Genomic DNA, 14631 nt, shown 5'->3' with positions numbered 1-14631 from the left:
AGCCAGGAACCCAGGCACACCTGCTCCTCCATTCCCATCTTGGGATTACAAAAATCGGTTTCACACCGATCATCACTGATAGGGTGCAAACCTGTTCCTAAAAACCAGCATGGAATCCACACACGGGTTGTGTTTTGACCTCCTGTCCTCCCCAGGGGCCGGGTCAGAGCACCTACAGCGGAGATGGGGCGAGCCTGTGGTGCGGTTAAGGGGAGTCAGCCAGCCAGCTCCACCACTGGTTGTGGGGCAGTGGGCCTCAGCGTCTTCATCCCAGAAATGGGGCTGTGACAAGGCATGAGGAGACCGGTTCGGAGCGCCCTGTAAGCACTGGGACCAGTTACCGTTCATCAGACCGCAGCCTGACGCTCCAGGCCTGGCCCTCCAGGGCACGCGACAAGAAGCTCGGGGATGCGTGTGTGTAGGGCACGCGGGTCTCTCTGCAGGCGTGCCCCCGGAGCCCGGAGCCACCTGCTCACAGCTTGCAGTCGGCACACTGGAAGACTCATCTGATCCTAACTCCCGCCCCGATTTACCATCTTCCAACACTGTAGACCGGGAAGGACCCGCAGCGGCTGGGGGCATGGGCTGGTGGGGGTGAACGCCCCAGATCTCCCAGGTGCTCTGTTGTCCAGAGAAGCCAGAAATCCAGCTTGTACTGGAAAATCTCCTACTTTTTAACTGTTGGTAGCCAATTCCAATGTTGGGGGGGAAAGTACTCCACAGGCCCAGCAAAACGTGTTGGCGAGTCACACGCAGCAGTGGGCTGCTTCCAAGTGAGCTGTTTGGAAGCTGCGAGAAGGGGGGCAGCCAGCGTGGAGAGTTCTGCACCCCCCGCCAGGCACAGCATGGTTTCTTCTCTTGGGCAAGTCCGGTTCCCTAGGCCTGGGCCCAGAAGCCTCATTAGCATCTAGGGCCCCCACGGTGTCACACAGGCTATCGCTTGGCTCACTGTGGGCTCCAGGGTGGGCAATGGCTTGGCGCAACCTCCCAGTGAACCGCAGGTCTGCCCATCCCAGTGGGCACTGCCCCCTAAGTGCCTTCTCCAGAGAGCGCTGTCATCGGCGGGTAAGAGTGTCTCCTGTGTGGCCCCTCTATGCTTGTAATTAGCAGCCACTTAGGGATGCCCTGTTTGCATCACCCCTTGGTACAGGAGAGGGTGGCTGGGGAGTCTTTAAGGGGCCGATCCAGTAAATCTCAAGGCCATCTCTGCTCACCCCTGGGGACTTAGAAATAGGACTAACTCCATAGTCAGCCGCTTGAGAACAGGAACACAGATGCGGCCAGACTGGCTGCCACACTGGCTCGAGGCTAAGCCTCCCTCTTAGGCTGTACGGGGGAGGATCCATGCTGCGTTTCAACATTCATTCAGCAAACGCTGCAGACCTGCTGTGAGTGCAGAACTGTGCTTGGGCACCCAGGGGTCTTGGGCTGGTCCTAGGCTTTGTCACCTAGAAGACAAAGACGCGTGACAAATGCAGTCACTGTGCAGGGCAGTAGATGAGAAGATGTTGGAAATCGCATCCACTGGAAGACACCAAGGGTTTCGGGAAAGCGGTCTCTGGGCTCGAGCGGGCTGGGCAGGGTTTCACTGAGAACTTGAGCTACTGAATAGAGAGGAAACAGCACAGCCACAGCCTAAGGGCAGCCATGGGCACAGGAAGGGGTGAGGTGTGTGTGAAGGAGGGCTGTGAGAGGCCCGGATGAAAGAAGCGATGGACACCAAGGAGCTCCCAGCTGAGGCCGCTGCGGGAGCAGGGCCCCCGCAAGTCCAGTTACTGAGAGGGCTCCCTGTGGGGGGTTTGGGTGGCCTCCGATGGCTTGTGGACGTCTGTCCATCCCAATGGCGGCTGTCGGAGTGCAGTGGCCCAGGGAAGGCTGCGCTGGTGGCTTTTGGGGGTAAGGACTAGGAGTAGGGTACAGCAACCACCACGGGGCTGGGGAGGGGCCACGCCGAGGACTGCTGGTGCCAGCTTCGGGGGGTGAGGACAAGGGCAGGCAGCGACAACTCCTGTGGCGGAGGTGGGGTGGGAGGTGGAGAGGAAGAGGCAAGCCGGGTGTGGAGTCCGAGGAGCCTTTCTCAAAGCTTTGTAAGGTTTGAGGCTGCAGATCCCACCTTTCAAGCCATTTGCAAGCCCAGACTCTTGAGAGGCTCAGATACCTTGCACCAGCAGGAGCCCACCAGTCTGCCCTCACTGGTGCTAGAAGCTGGGGCACAGCCTGCAGCCATCAGGTGGCCCCTGGGCCCGCTGTGCTGCTGGGCTGGCCTCGGAGTAGGGGTGGGGGAGGGAGGGGAGGGAGGAGGAGGAGGAGGGGGACTCCACCTCCACAGGCCCCTCATCCCCGGGCCTCACGCCTCAGTGCCCCTCCCTGGCATGGAGCCCACAACTTCTAGCAAAGCAAAACGGAACCAGGGATGGCAGCCAAGCCACGCAGGCCTCCCTCAGTCCCCCTGAGCTCCAGCCCCTCCACTTCCCCTGGGCCGACCACCATGGAAACCTCTTGAAGCTAACGAGGATGGATTTGAAATGGCTTCCGTGGAGTGGCAAGGTGTGTTCCCCCTGCTGATAAAGAGGGCTTTCTCCTCCAGGCGCTGAAGCCGCAGTACTAGTTAATACATAATTCAAAGAGGGAAGCGCGCACCCTGGCCACCGCCCGGCCCCACTCCTGAACAAAGTGACCCTTTCATGGGTGGCCCCTCTCCCCGACAAGTGCCCGTGAGCAGGGCCGAACCTAGGTGTTTGAAGAAGCAGGCTAATGACTTTCCTGCACGGCAGTTACAAAGCTTGGATCTTAACTCCAGTCTCTCGCCCTTGTGCCGGAAAAATCATTTTCCTTTCAAACTCAGGGGCCTGTGCTCTGCTGGGGGCGCCGGGCTCTTTGATGCTGGCTTGAAGGTCAGGATGACAAGGGCACAGCAGACTGGTGGCCGAGGAGCAAGCCAGACCTGGAGAGGTTTTTCTTGGAATCCTGAGCAGACAAAGCTCTACCCGGCCATCTTTCCTTTCTCTCCAGCCCCGAGGTGATATAGGAGAAAAATCCAGTAGACAGTCTTCAACCCTAACCTACCTTCCTGATGGGACAGTGTGCAGCTACTAACAATTACGTTGATGAACAGATTGTAGGAAAATGAAAAAAAAAAAAGAAAAAGAACATGGTTCCGTGTTAACATACAGGATATAAAATTGTATGGATGAATAAGTTTATGTTATGTTTTCCTTAAAACCCTGTGACTTAAAGGCAAGGGAGGAGTTCACCCAAACAGTAAGATCACACTGAACATAAAATTTGAGGTCACGTGGTAGAACAATGGATTTTTTTTAATCTTTACCTTTTCTTTTTCCTCTGCAGTTTCTGCATTTTCTATTAGCAAAAAAAAAAAATTTGTAATAAAGTGTTTTAGAATAGTATGAATTGTCAGTCCACTGAGTTTCCTGCTAATCTGGGTCGGGGTGCGGGCAGCCTGCGTCACCTGGTCTGCAGTGAAAGCAATAAATACAGAAGGAAGGGCCAGGCCATGGGACCAGAGGTGGCCAGCACTCCCTTGGGGTGCTTTATTTCAACCCCCCTCCCCCAACACACACACACACACACACACACACACACACTGTTCCTTTGAAAGAAGTGGGCAGGGATCCAGGTGCGTGTGTAGGGCTGTGCCAGCTGCGCCAGCACCCAGAGCGCACTGTTCAAAGGCCACAGCCTGGCTGGCACAGCCCAGCCACCTGCAGCTCTCACTTCCCTCGGCCAGTCACAGAGACCCTGGCTAAGGCAGGGAGCTGCACGGTCAGTGAGGGCTCCAGGAGCCCCCGGGAGGGAGAGTGCTTTTCCCCGAAAGCCACTTCCAAGAATGATGACAGCATCAATGCTCTCCCGCCTGAGAAAGTCCCAGGAATTCTCCCTTGGGTATTGTCAACCTACCCCCACACAAGGACCCATGTGCTCGTCCACACGCGTGACCGTGACGCCATGTGGACACACACAACTTCCCCAGGTGTTGGTGGAAGGCCAAGGTTACCAGGTCAGCAGGAGGGACACAAAACAGCTTCAGGCTCACATCCCAAATTCACTTGGCGCTGCAGGACAGACTCAAGCACGGTTGGTTCTTCAACGCGCTGGCACCTCGGCTCTCCCTCCTCTTTTTCCATTAGTCACTGTCACAGCAGGGTCCAGGGCAGGACCCCAGATAAAAGCAGTTACAGAAAAGCTGAGCGGGGGTTGAGGGGGGGCACATGCAGAGGTTCTCACAAGGACACTCTGAGACCCTGGGGTGCTTTGTAAACCACACTCATGCCTGGGACCCATCCCAGATCAATGCAAGGAGTCCCTGGGGGCTGCATTAGGGCCGCCTGGGCTGAGAGGCATCCTGAGGGTTCCACTCACCCAGCCAGGGGACCAGCAAGTGCCTCTCTGGCACTGAGAGGGGCGGGCAGGCAGCCGGTGAGGGGCGGGGCCCTGGAGTGTTTCGGGCCTTGCTGTTTCTCCTTCAGCCCCCTGACTGCCCAGCCCCCACGCAGACACCTGTTTGAATGAACACTTCAAAGACCTAAGAGGTTGCTGACGCTGTGGCACAGCAGGTTAAAGCCCCGGTCTGCAGCACTGGCATCCCATATGGGCATCAGTTTCAGTCCTGGTTGCTCCACTTCCAATCCAGCTCTTTGCTATGGCCTGGGAAAGCAGTAGAAGATGGCCCAAGTCCTTGGGCTCCTGCACCCACCTGGGAGACCAGGAAGAGGCTCCTGGCTCCTGGCTTCAGATCAGCGCAGCTCTGGCCATTGCAGCCGACTGGGGAGTGAACCAGCAGATGGAAGACCTCCCTCTCTCTGTCTCTACCTCTCTGTAACTCTTTTAAATAAATAAAAATCTTAAAAAACAACAACAACGACAGTGAATGAGTGAGCCAACAAGACAGCAGGAACGAGGGAGACAAGACATGGGTTCGAACTGGACAGTGGGAAGGCGAGCCAAGGAGACGCAGGGAGGGCTGGCCCAGTCGAGCCCAGGTCTCCGTGGCACCTGGCAGCGGATCTCAGAGGTTCATTTTGCTGGCAAGGGCGCTGCTTGCTTTTCTTCCAGAAGGTCAGGGACGAACCAGCCGGCCCTTGGTGGGGGACGACGAGTGGACGCTTCTGTCCTCTGAATGCGGAAGCTGGCTTCTGTCCTCTGAATGCGGGAGCTGGCGCACCTCGGGGCTCTGCAGGCCCAGGAGGGCCTGGGCTTCTTTCCTGGAGCGAATTGAGCTCCCCCGCATTCTCTCCCAGGCCCTGGGTTCAACCACAGAGGCACCGGCTGGACTCAGGCGGGGGCCTTGCTCTTTGCAGTCTCCCAGCATCAACGTTTTTTAGGGGGGTGGGGTGGGGACCCGCGCCACCCCGCCCCCCCCAACGCTCCGCATCGCTGTTCTCTGCCCTAATTTCAGGCTGGCCTTTTGCCAGCCTGAACGCCGCAGACGCCAGAGGTCTCGAAGTTCTGAAAGTGGTGTGTGGTCCAATAAAGGCCTGCGTGGGGGAGGGGAGGGGGCTTGTGCTAGAAACTCCGGAAACGCCGAGCGGGCGGCGGCGGCGGCGGCTTTGTTCTCCCGGAGCCAGGTGGCTGCTACCTGTGCGTGCTGACTGGGGCTGCGCTGCTGAGAAGCCCCACCCGGCACTGTTCGGTGAGGCTGACATCTGACATCATTTAATGAGCCACTTAAAGGCCCCGCGCTCTGCCGGCTCCCCCGCGGAGGCGCCCCTGCGCGCCCTGCCCTGCAATCAGCAGAGGCCCTGGCCCCGGGCGCCTGCTGGGGAGGGAGGGAAGTTCCTCTGCTCCCTCGGGGTGCTCGCCCCACCCCCCACCGCTGCACGTCGGCTCGCTGCGTGCGAGAATTCACCTCTTGGGACCGTCCTTTTTCCCTTCCCCAAGAGATGGCCATGAATCCAGCCTCTTTTTCCTGTCTCAAGGAAGGGTATGGACTGAGCCGCCAACGTGCCTATGCTCTGAGCAGCCGATTGCCGGAGCCCTGCTCCTGATGGATGAAGGGGTTAAGGATAAACCAAAGCCGCACCTCTCGAGAGCGCAGGTGCTGTGCTCACTGGGAAGACCCGCTCACTTAGTGATCTGCACTCGTGCCCGGGCTTCCTGCCTCCTCTGTTCCCAGGAAGGCGGCCTTAGAGGTGCACTCCCTGGGCCACCCTGACAGCACAGCAGCCCTTCAGTAAGCTGTTTCCCCAGGCTGCTGAAGGGCGGGAGCAGATGGGCTGCAGAACCGGAAGCTACCTGGGCCCTGGTGCTGAGCACAGGGGCACAGCAAGTGCTGGGGTCTGCGGGCGGATGTGATGGCCGAGGACGCGGTTGTGAGGGCACGGGGCTGGGGGCGTGGGGAGCGGCAAACCTGGACTTGACGCAGGCGCCCATTTAAACGAGCAGGCCCACGTGGTCTAGCCTCACACTAAGGCAGAGGCTTGCGGCTTGGAAACAGTATCTATGCAAAGCACTGCGGTTAAGTCACAGCCTTTGGGGCCAGACTGCCTGGGTCCAGATACCGGTTTGGTAACTTCTTACCACCTATGTAAGCTGGCCCAAGTCATTAGCCTCTTGTGGGCCTGTTTTCCCATCTGTGAAACAGGGTACTAACGATGCCTGTCTCCCAGGCCCAGTGCGAGGAGCAAGTGGATGAATGGGCGCAGGAAGGCATCAAGAGCTCCAGCAGGTCTCCCTGCGACAGTGACCGTGGCGTCCAGTGATGGGGGAAGGGCTCCAACCACCCTTCATCCCGGATTCATGGGATGACCCCACTGCTTAGAGGGGCCAGCAGACCTTAGGTCTGGTTTGGGAAGTACGGTCACCATCCTGGGGACCCTCCAAAGCCCAGAGAATGGGTTCCCTCCACAAGGACAGAGGCGCAGAGCCGAGTGGGGTCAAAGTCCTTTTAGCCAGAACTGCAGGGCAGATAGAGGCACAGAGCCGAGTGGGGTCAAAGTCCTTTTAGCCAGAACTGCAGGGGTCAAGGTTTCTCTCCACTAACTGCCCTTGGAGCTGAGATATGGCTGCTGGGGCGGGTAGAGTGGGCAGGGCAAGTTGCTGAGGTTGCGGTACACAGGACACTCCAACCCCTGAAGACGTGCCCATTCTGATTTAAACATCTTTTTTTCACTTACTTATTTGTTGTATGTAACAGGCAAAACGACAGAGAGAGAGAGAGAGAGAGAGAGAGAGAGAGAGAGAGAGAATCTCCCATTCACTGTTTCATTCCCCAAATGCCTGCAGTAACTGCGGCTGTGCCAGGTCAAGGCCAGGAGCCCAGACTCCAGCCAGGTCTCCCACATGGGTGAACCATCCCGTTGCTTCCCGGGGAGTGCGTCAGCAGGAAGCGGGTGCCTGGACCACATGCAGAACCAGGCCTGAATCCCGGCACTCTGGGATGGGGTGGGGAGTGCTCCCCAGTGGTGCCAACACTGCTTTGGAGGCGGAGCTTGCATTTCGTGGGTGTTACAGCAAAGTCAGCTGGGAAGGGGGAAGTGGAGCTCAGCACAGACTTTGGGGGTAGCATTTTGGCATTAACATTTAAACTATTCCTGCCTTCTGGATTCGGCACTCGGGCCTCTGAGGATATAAAAAGAGACACTTCAGTAATGAAGGCGTACTTAAGCCTCACTTGGCGGCAGGCGCTCAGCCTGACCTAACCGTGGCCGCAGCTCTCACTCCCTGACCCTAGGTGGCCGCAGTGATGCCCCCTGGAGTTGGGTTCCCGCCACCCACGCGGGAGTCCTGAATTTCCAGTTCCTGCCTCCCCCCTCCCCTGCCCCCAAGCATTGCCGGAATTTGGGGAGTGAACCATCTGATGGGAACACACTCTCTCTTTGCCTTTCATATACATAAAACACTTTTTTTTAAATCACTGGAGGATAGACATGACTCAACTGACTATCCATGGGTACACACGCTTGACCGCGCTATGGTTCGGCAAACAATGGAGACCACGCTGGGACGGCGAAGGACACAGATCTGTGAGCACCGACGGGCCGTTTCTAAGGCACACAACTACTGACGGCTCTAAGACATTGTCACAGAGACCTGCACACCGTTATGCTCAGCTTGTCAGGCGAAACTTGGAGAAGGAGTGGAGGTGAGATTGTGGGAACGTTTTGTTATACACCCATTCAGTTCACTACAAGTCACATAACATGCATCAACTGATCACACACACACACACACACACACACACACCCAAGCAGCCAGGGCAGCTGTGCCTGTGGGCTAGGCACTCTTCCTCCTCGCTGGTGCTGGGGCAGTGGAGCCCCGGGACTTCCTCGGGGGCCCCTGGGCTGGGGTCCCTGGTCCAGATGGGCGCTGCAGTTTGCACCTGTAACTGCCCTCCCCTTGCAGACTGTTGGTTTTCCCCAGAAGTGCCACAGCACTCAGCATCATGTCCAAACACTCACGGAGGGCTCCCCGTGTGGCCAACATGGGGCTCCTGGCTGGGAGCCAGGGGGCTGGGCACCGCGTCCTGCTGAACTCACATCCCCGTTCCCCAGTTGGCTGTGGCGTGGACAACGACTTTCCACACTCAAGCAAACACAGCAATGGATCCTGTTGCTGCACTCTACAGACAGCAGAGGGTCACCTGCAGGAGGGGCACGAAACCTGAGGCCTCCTGAGAGCCCGAGTGGCTCTGAGGAGCTGGGCCTTCCCAGGGCTGATGGGGAGGGCCTATGGTCCCCTGGCTTGCCTGAGCCCGCCGGCAGCAGAGACTGTCCGGAGGCACGCAGTGTCCCCGCCCTGGGCAGCGGGCATCGAGCAGCGAGCCTGCTCCCGGCACAGCGGCACTGCCAATGGCGGCGGTGAGGCTGCTGCGTGCGGCTGCAGGGCTTGCTGGCTTTGGCTTTGCACAGGTCTGGTGACTCATCCCATGCCTTCCCAGGCAATGACCAACTTTCAGATGTCACAGCCAATCTCACCACTGCGGCAAACTGCTGGCAGGGTCGCTGGCAGGTGGCAGGCCGGCTTCACTGAGCCACCCCCTGAGACAAAGGGACAGGCGGCTGGGTGGCCGAGGGCGATCTGCACACCTGCGGGAGAAGCCGCTGCTGCAGAAGAGGCGCAGTAGCACGGAAGCAACAGTGGTCACGTTGGGGCGGGCAGGGAAGGGGTGCCGCGAGCCGCTGCCTTGTGATGGCGGGGGTGAGAGTGGCCAGGTAGGAACAAAAGTAGCTCTGTGTCACAGCAGTGCCCATCTTGGCCTCACAGTGCTTTCCAGAAACCAGCTGCAGGGGCCTCAGGTGAAAACAGGCTGCCAGAGCAGCCCCAAGGCTCCTGGGGATTCCCCCTACCCCCCGCCATTCCTCTCCCCTACTCTGCTTCAGCCATACTGCCCCTGGCTCTTCCTGAAGCCTGCCAGACCTGTGTCACCTCTGGGCCTTTGCACCTGCTCTCCCCCAGATTACCTCCACGCTGTCCCTTCCCCCCCTCCCGTCTGCACTCACACGTCAGCTTCCCGGGGAGGCCATCTCTGTGCGCACCGCACTCCTCGCGCCTGCCCCAGCACCCATCACCACGGGACAGTGCCTCTCTTCCTCTCCGTCTCCCTGTGCCGCGGTACAAGCTTCCCTGAGGAGAGGGTTGTGTGTGTCCGGGGTGCTGCTGTGCTCTCTGCAGCATCTGGCACACAGTAGGTGCTTAATCAGTGGCGGTCACTGCCTGGGACTTGCTTTCCTGCCCTCCTGACCCTGGCACATGTGCTCTGGAATGAGGCCGGGAGGGCAGAGCCACAGGGAGGTGAGGGGACGGAGGAGAGCGAGCCCGATGCAGGAGATTAGGGGCTGTGGAAGCTGTGTGCGGAGAGGCGATAAGGAGCGAGGCCAAAGCGCAGATTTCTGGTGGAACCACAGAGGGCTGGCAGAAGGCAAGCCTGTGCCAAGAGGAAGAAAAACAGAGCAGAGAGGAAGCCTTCCAGAACTCGCAGCAAGTCCAACCTGAACAAGCGGGCGACGCTCGCGCAGAGGCCGGGGCTTGGTGCAGCCGCTGTTTTGGGACCTGCCCGTCTCCTGCAGCAACGCCATCCCCCATGGGCCAAGGGGGCTGCGGGCAGCAGGCCTGGGAAGGGAGGGCAGAGCAGGGGGACAAGGCCAGGCAAAAGAGAGAGTGAGTGTCACGGGGGAGTCACGTCCCAAGTGACGAGGGAGGAGGTCAAAGGTGAGCACCAGAGAACCTCCGTGGGAGAGGTGGTTTCAGGGCACCTGGAGGGCCAGCAGCAAGAAGGTGGGCGTGGCTCCTGGGCTCCATCAAGCAGCGATGTCACTTCCCTTGGAGTTCTGTGCCACCTGACATGCAAGTTTAGTGATTTACCATCTTACAGTTTTCAAGCTCTTTCCCAAGAACCTTGGAAGAATTATTTAGTAATTTCTTTTTTTTTTTTTAAAGATTTATTTATTTATTTGAAAGTTGGAGTTACATAGAGAGGGAAGGAGAAGCAGAGAGAGAGAGAGAGAGAGGTCTTCCATCTGCTGGTTCACTCCTCAATTGGCCACAACGGCTAGAGCTGCGCCGATCCTAAGCCAGGAGCCGGGAGCTTCTTCTGGGTCTCCATGCAGATGCAGGGCCCCAAGCACTTGGGACATCTTCTACTACTATCCCAGGCCATAGCAGAGAGCTGGATTGGAAGTGGAGCATCCAGGACTCAAATTGGTGCCCATATGGGATGCTGGCACTGTAGGCAGTGGCTTTACCTGCTACACCACAGTGCCGGCCCCCAGTAATTTTAAAAACCCTAATAATTGGGACCAGTGTTGTGTTACAGCCACCGCATGCAACATCAGCAAACCATATGGGCACCAGTTCAAGTCCCGGCTGCTCCACTTCCTGATCTCACTCCCTGTTAATCCAGCTCCCTGGGGAAGCAGCAAAGGCTGGTCCAATTAATTCGGCCCCTGCACCCATGTGGGAGACAGCACCTGGCTTTGGCTTGGCCCAGCCAAGCTAGGAGGAAGCTCCTAGCTCCTGGCTCAGGATTAGCCAAGCTCCAACTGTTGTGGCCATTTAGGGAGTGAACCATCAGATGGATAACCTCTCTCTCTGTCTCTCCTTCTCTCTGTCTGTAACTCAAATATATAAGTAAATCTTATAAAATAAAATAAAAATAAAATAAAATAAAATAAATAAAAATAAATTTACAGCGGTAGGCATTTGAGGCAGCAGTTCAGACAACGCTTGGGATGCCTGTATCCCACACCAGACAGCTTGGGTTCAAGTCCCAGATGTGCTTCCAATTCCACCTTCCTGCAAATGCACACCCTGGGAGCAGCAGGTGACGGCTCAAGTACTTGGGTCCCTGCCTCCCGGGGGGAGACTCAGAGTGAGTTCCTGGCTCCTGACTTCAGCCTGGCCCAGCCCTGGCTGATGTGGGCATTTGGGGAATGAGCCAGTGGGTGGAAGATCTCTCTCTCTCTCCCTTTCTCTCATTTAGCCTTTCAAATACTGCTGCGTCCATGAATCAGTGGCATCAGGCCACTGGTAATGCAAACCCTTGGCAGCCTGACCCATCGTCTGGACATCCTGACCCATCGCCCGGACATCCATCTCTCATGGAGAGGAAGAGAGCACTCTGAGCACACAGGAGTCGCAGAGGGAGCAAAAGACCAGAGCCCAGGAGGACAAATACAGGGCTTAGCCTTCTGGGGAGACCCACCCGGCTGGGCCCAAGCCTCCTCACCTCCACGGCTGTCCGTCTCCATGCCGGAAGACCAGATTCAGAGCTCGGGTTCTTTCCAGCCAGGATCCCTTTATTCCGTTTTGCACATTCTGGTGACCGTTCCCCTCTCCTCCCCACCTCCATCTGCTCTCCCCAGTCTGGGATGCCTGGCTCCGCCAGTGCCCACGGCACAGGAAGGACAATCTCGGCACGGAGCAGTGCGGCATGCAGGCTGTGTGGGTGGCCACGGAGGGAGAGCCCACTCATCAAACGCCGCCAGTCAGGTCAGAGCACACGCCCACCAGCCAGCTCCCACCAGAGGCCCTCTCTCTCTGAACGATACAGGACAGGGACAGATGTGCAGATGGAAGAGGTCTGTCCCCTTTTATCTTCTAACTGCATGGGCTTCGGGCTGGAAGCAGGATGGCAACGTAGATGCATGAGGTCACTTGGAGACCCACGTGACCAGCATCACAAAGCCACCTCCAGCGTCAGCCACAGCGGGACCACCTGCTGGAAGATGCGCGGGGAGGGGCCTTCCCTCCCCCATGTGCCCTGCGCTGCGCCTAGGGCAGGACCACGATCTTCTTCTCCAGCTTCTGTGGGGGGAACAGGAAGTTCCTCATGATCTCGTCCAGCTCCTCCAGGGCCAGCTGGGCGTGCAGCTTGGCCACGTCATCGGGCTCCGCGCGCACCACGTGCTTCAGCAGCTGGTAGAGGTCCTTGAGGACGTCCCTCAGCACCTGCATGAGAGAGGCGGGGTGGTCAGTGCCTGTGTGCAGAGCCCCCGACCCAGGAGTTCCGGGAGGAGGCCCCAAGCGTAGGCGGGGTCGTCAGTGCCTGTGTGCAGAGCCCCCGACCCAGGAGTCCCGGGAGGAGGCCCCAAGCGTTCCCTTAGGAAAACAAGGCGCTCTGAGGCGGGAGAAGGTGGCGGTGGCTGCAGCCCTGGAGCCGAGGGAGGCTCTCTGTGCCGCTTGCTCATCCCTGCTGCCGCACTACCTAGCCTCTGGGGCTGCTGCTGCGCTTGGCTCCCGGTCCCTGTCCTTCAAAGCATGGCAGGGACTCGGCACCACACGCAGGCAAACCTGCCCAGACCTGGTGGTTCCCAAACCAACCGCTTGCTAGCAGCTTCCTCCCTGGACCCCCACCACAGCCTCGCGACACCCACACACCAGGCCTGGGCCCTGTGACACCCCAGAGGACACTCTTTCTTCCCCCAGCCGCTGCTCGGAGCACCCCCCCAACCCCGCCTGCGTTTCCATGCCCGCCCCCCACCATCAGAAGGAGTGAGCGCTCCCTCCCATCTCAGGACCTCAGAGGGGCCGGGCGAGATGCCAGAAGCTCGCCCAGAAGTGCTGCTCCCTAGAAAAGCCCCCTGGCTTGGGAGCCAGGACTGCTGGCAGGAAACAGATTTTACACCTGCAACCTCATTTCACGTCCACACTCTTCACAACTGCCGAATCAACTGCGCGTCCCCGGGTGGCCGAGGGAACCCTGTTACACACACACAGCGGGATACTATGCAGCCACCAGGAAGCGTGGACTCCTGCCACTTACAGCAGCGTGGCTGGAACTGCAGGACACTGTGTTAAGAGAGGTGACCCCGGCGCAGGACGACAAACACTGGGCACCGGTGTTGTGCAGCAGCAGGTTAAGCTGCCGCCCGCAACACCAGCCTCCCATATCTGAACGCTGGTTCAAGTCCTGGCTGCTCTGCCTCTGAACCAGCTCCCCGCCAATACGCCTTGGAGGCAGCAGGGGAAGGCCCAAGTACTTGAGCTCCTGCTACCCACTGGCGGCTCGCATGGAGGTCCTGGCTCCGGGCTTCAGCCTGGCTCGGCCCTGGCTGCTGCAGGCATTTGATGACTGAACCAGTGGATGGAAGATTTCTTAGTCTCTCTCTTTCTCTGTGTCTCTCCTTCTGTCACTCTGCCTTTCAAATAAATACACTTTTTTTTTTTTTTTTTTTAATGGGACTGGCATTGGAGACCCAGATGGAGTTCCAGGCTCCTGGCTTTGACTGGGCCCAGCACTTCTAATTCCATTTTAATGCAATTCATTTTAATTCCATTTTCTATAAACTTTGGAGTACTCTCATCCGTGAAAGTTAATAGGTTGATCTTAGAGAAGAAGCGAATAGAACAGTGGTTAGCCGGCCTGGGAAGGATCAGGGAGGTGGGATGGTGAGAGTGGTAAGGGTCTGGGGTGCTGGCAGAAAGCAGCAACAACCCCCAGTGTCCCACAGCACTGGAAGAGACCTGTGCTGACAGAGATACTGAGTGTTTCTAAATAGCGCCCTGAGAAGATGTTTGAGGTCCCCAACACAAAGAAATAACCATGTCTGAGGTGACAGATAGGATAGTTATGCCAATTACCCTGACCTGGTTGTTACACATTATACAACGTAGTAAAATGCCACATTATACCCCATAAGTGTGTGTAATCACTACGCATCACTTAAACAGTAATAATTACAGGCAGGCATTGTGGTGCAGTGGGTTCAGCCACCATCTGGGACAGCTGCGCCCGTATAAGACTGCTGGCTCCCGTCCAGCCCTCTGCTTCTGATCCATTCTCCTGCTAATGCATCTTGTGTAGCAGCAGATGACGGCTCAAGCGCCATCCACAGAGACTCGGGTAGATTTTCTGGGCACTTTGTCTCTCTGCCTTTCAAAAAAAAAAAAAAAAAAAAAAAAAGTAAGGCACCCAGACTCAGTTTCTCAGAGAACACTCTTTCTTTTTAATTACTGTTCTTTCTCTCTTCCTTTCTTTCTCTCTCTCTCCCTTTCTTTCTCTTCCTCTCTTCTCCTGCCTTCCTCCCTCCCTCTCTCTCTCCCTCTCCCTTTCTCTCTCTCTCTCTCTTTCTTTCTTTTTTGCCAGAGATCTTCCATCTACTGGTTCACTCCTCAAATGCACACCCATAGGCAGGGTTGGGCTAGCCTGAAGTCAGGAACTGGCAACTCCTATGT

General features: G+C 57.5%; 1 protein-coding gene and 1 long non-coding RNA gene across 5 annotated transcripts in view; one reads left to right on the top strand and one right to left on the bottom strand.

Annotated features, from left to right (window-relative positions):
* The first annotated feature begins 5694 nt into the window (after positions 1-5694).
* LOC138846562 (uncharacterized) lies at positions 5695-11444 on the top strand. Its single transcript, XR_011384067.1, has 3 exons — positions 5695-6190; positions 7880-8101; positions 8511-11444. It is a non-coding gene; the product is annotated as an uncharacterized lncRNA (long non-coding RNA).
* A 288-nt stretch (positions 11445-11732) lies between these two features.
* The window catches only part of TANGO6 (transport and golgi organization 6 homolog), a 208899-nt gene continuing 206000 nt past the window's right edge, over positions 11733-14631 (bottom strand). For all 4 annotated transcript variants that reach the window (XR_011384053.1, XM_070062637.1, XM_070062636.1 and 1 more), the window contains one exon: positions 11733-12405. Coding sequence is in view for 3 of the 4 variants with exons in the window: in XM_070062637.1 (XP_069918738.1) it covers positions 12229-12405 (177 nt within the window). In the remaining variant the exon portion in view is untranslated. The remainder of the gene's footprint in view (positions 12406-14631) is intronic.

The sequence above is a fragment of the Oryctolagus cuniculus genome, chromosome 18 (assembly GCF_964237555.1).
Source record: "Oryctolagus cuniculus chromosome 18, mOryCun1.1, whole genome shotgun sequence".
Lineage (NCBI taxonomy): Eukaryota > Metazoa > Chordata > Mammalia > Lagomorpha > Leporidae > Oryctolagus > Oryctolagus cuniculus.
This window is presented reverse-complemented; position numbering and strand designations above follow the sequence as displayed.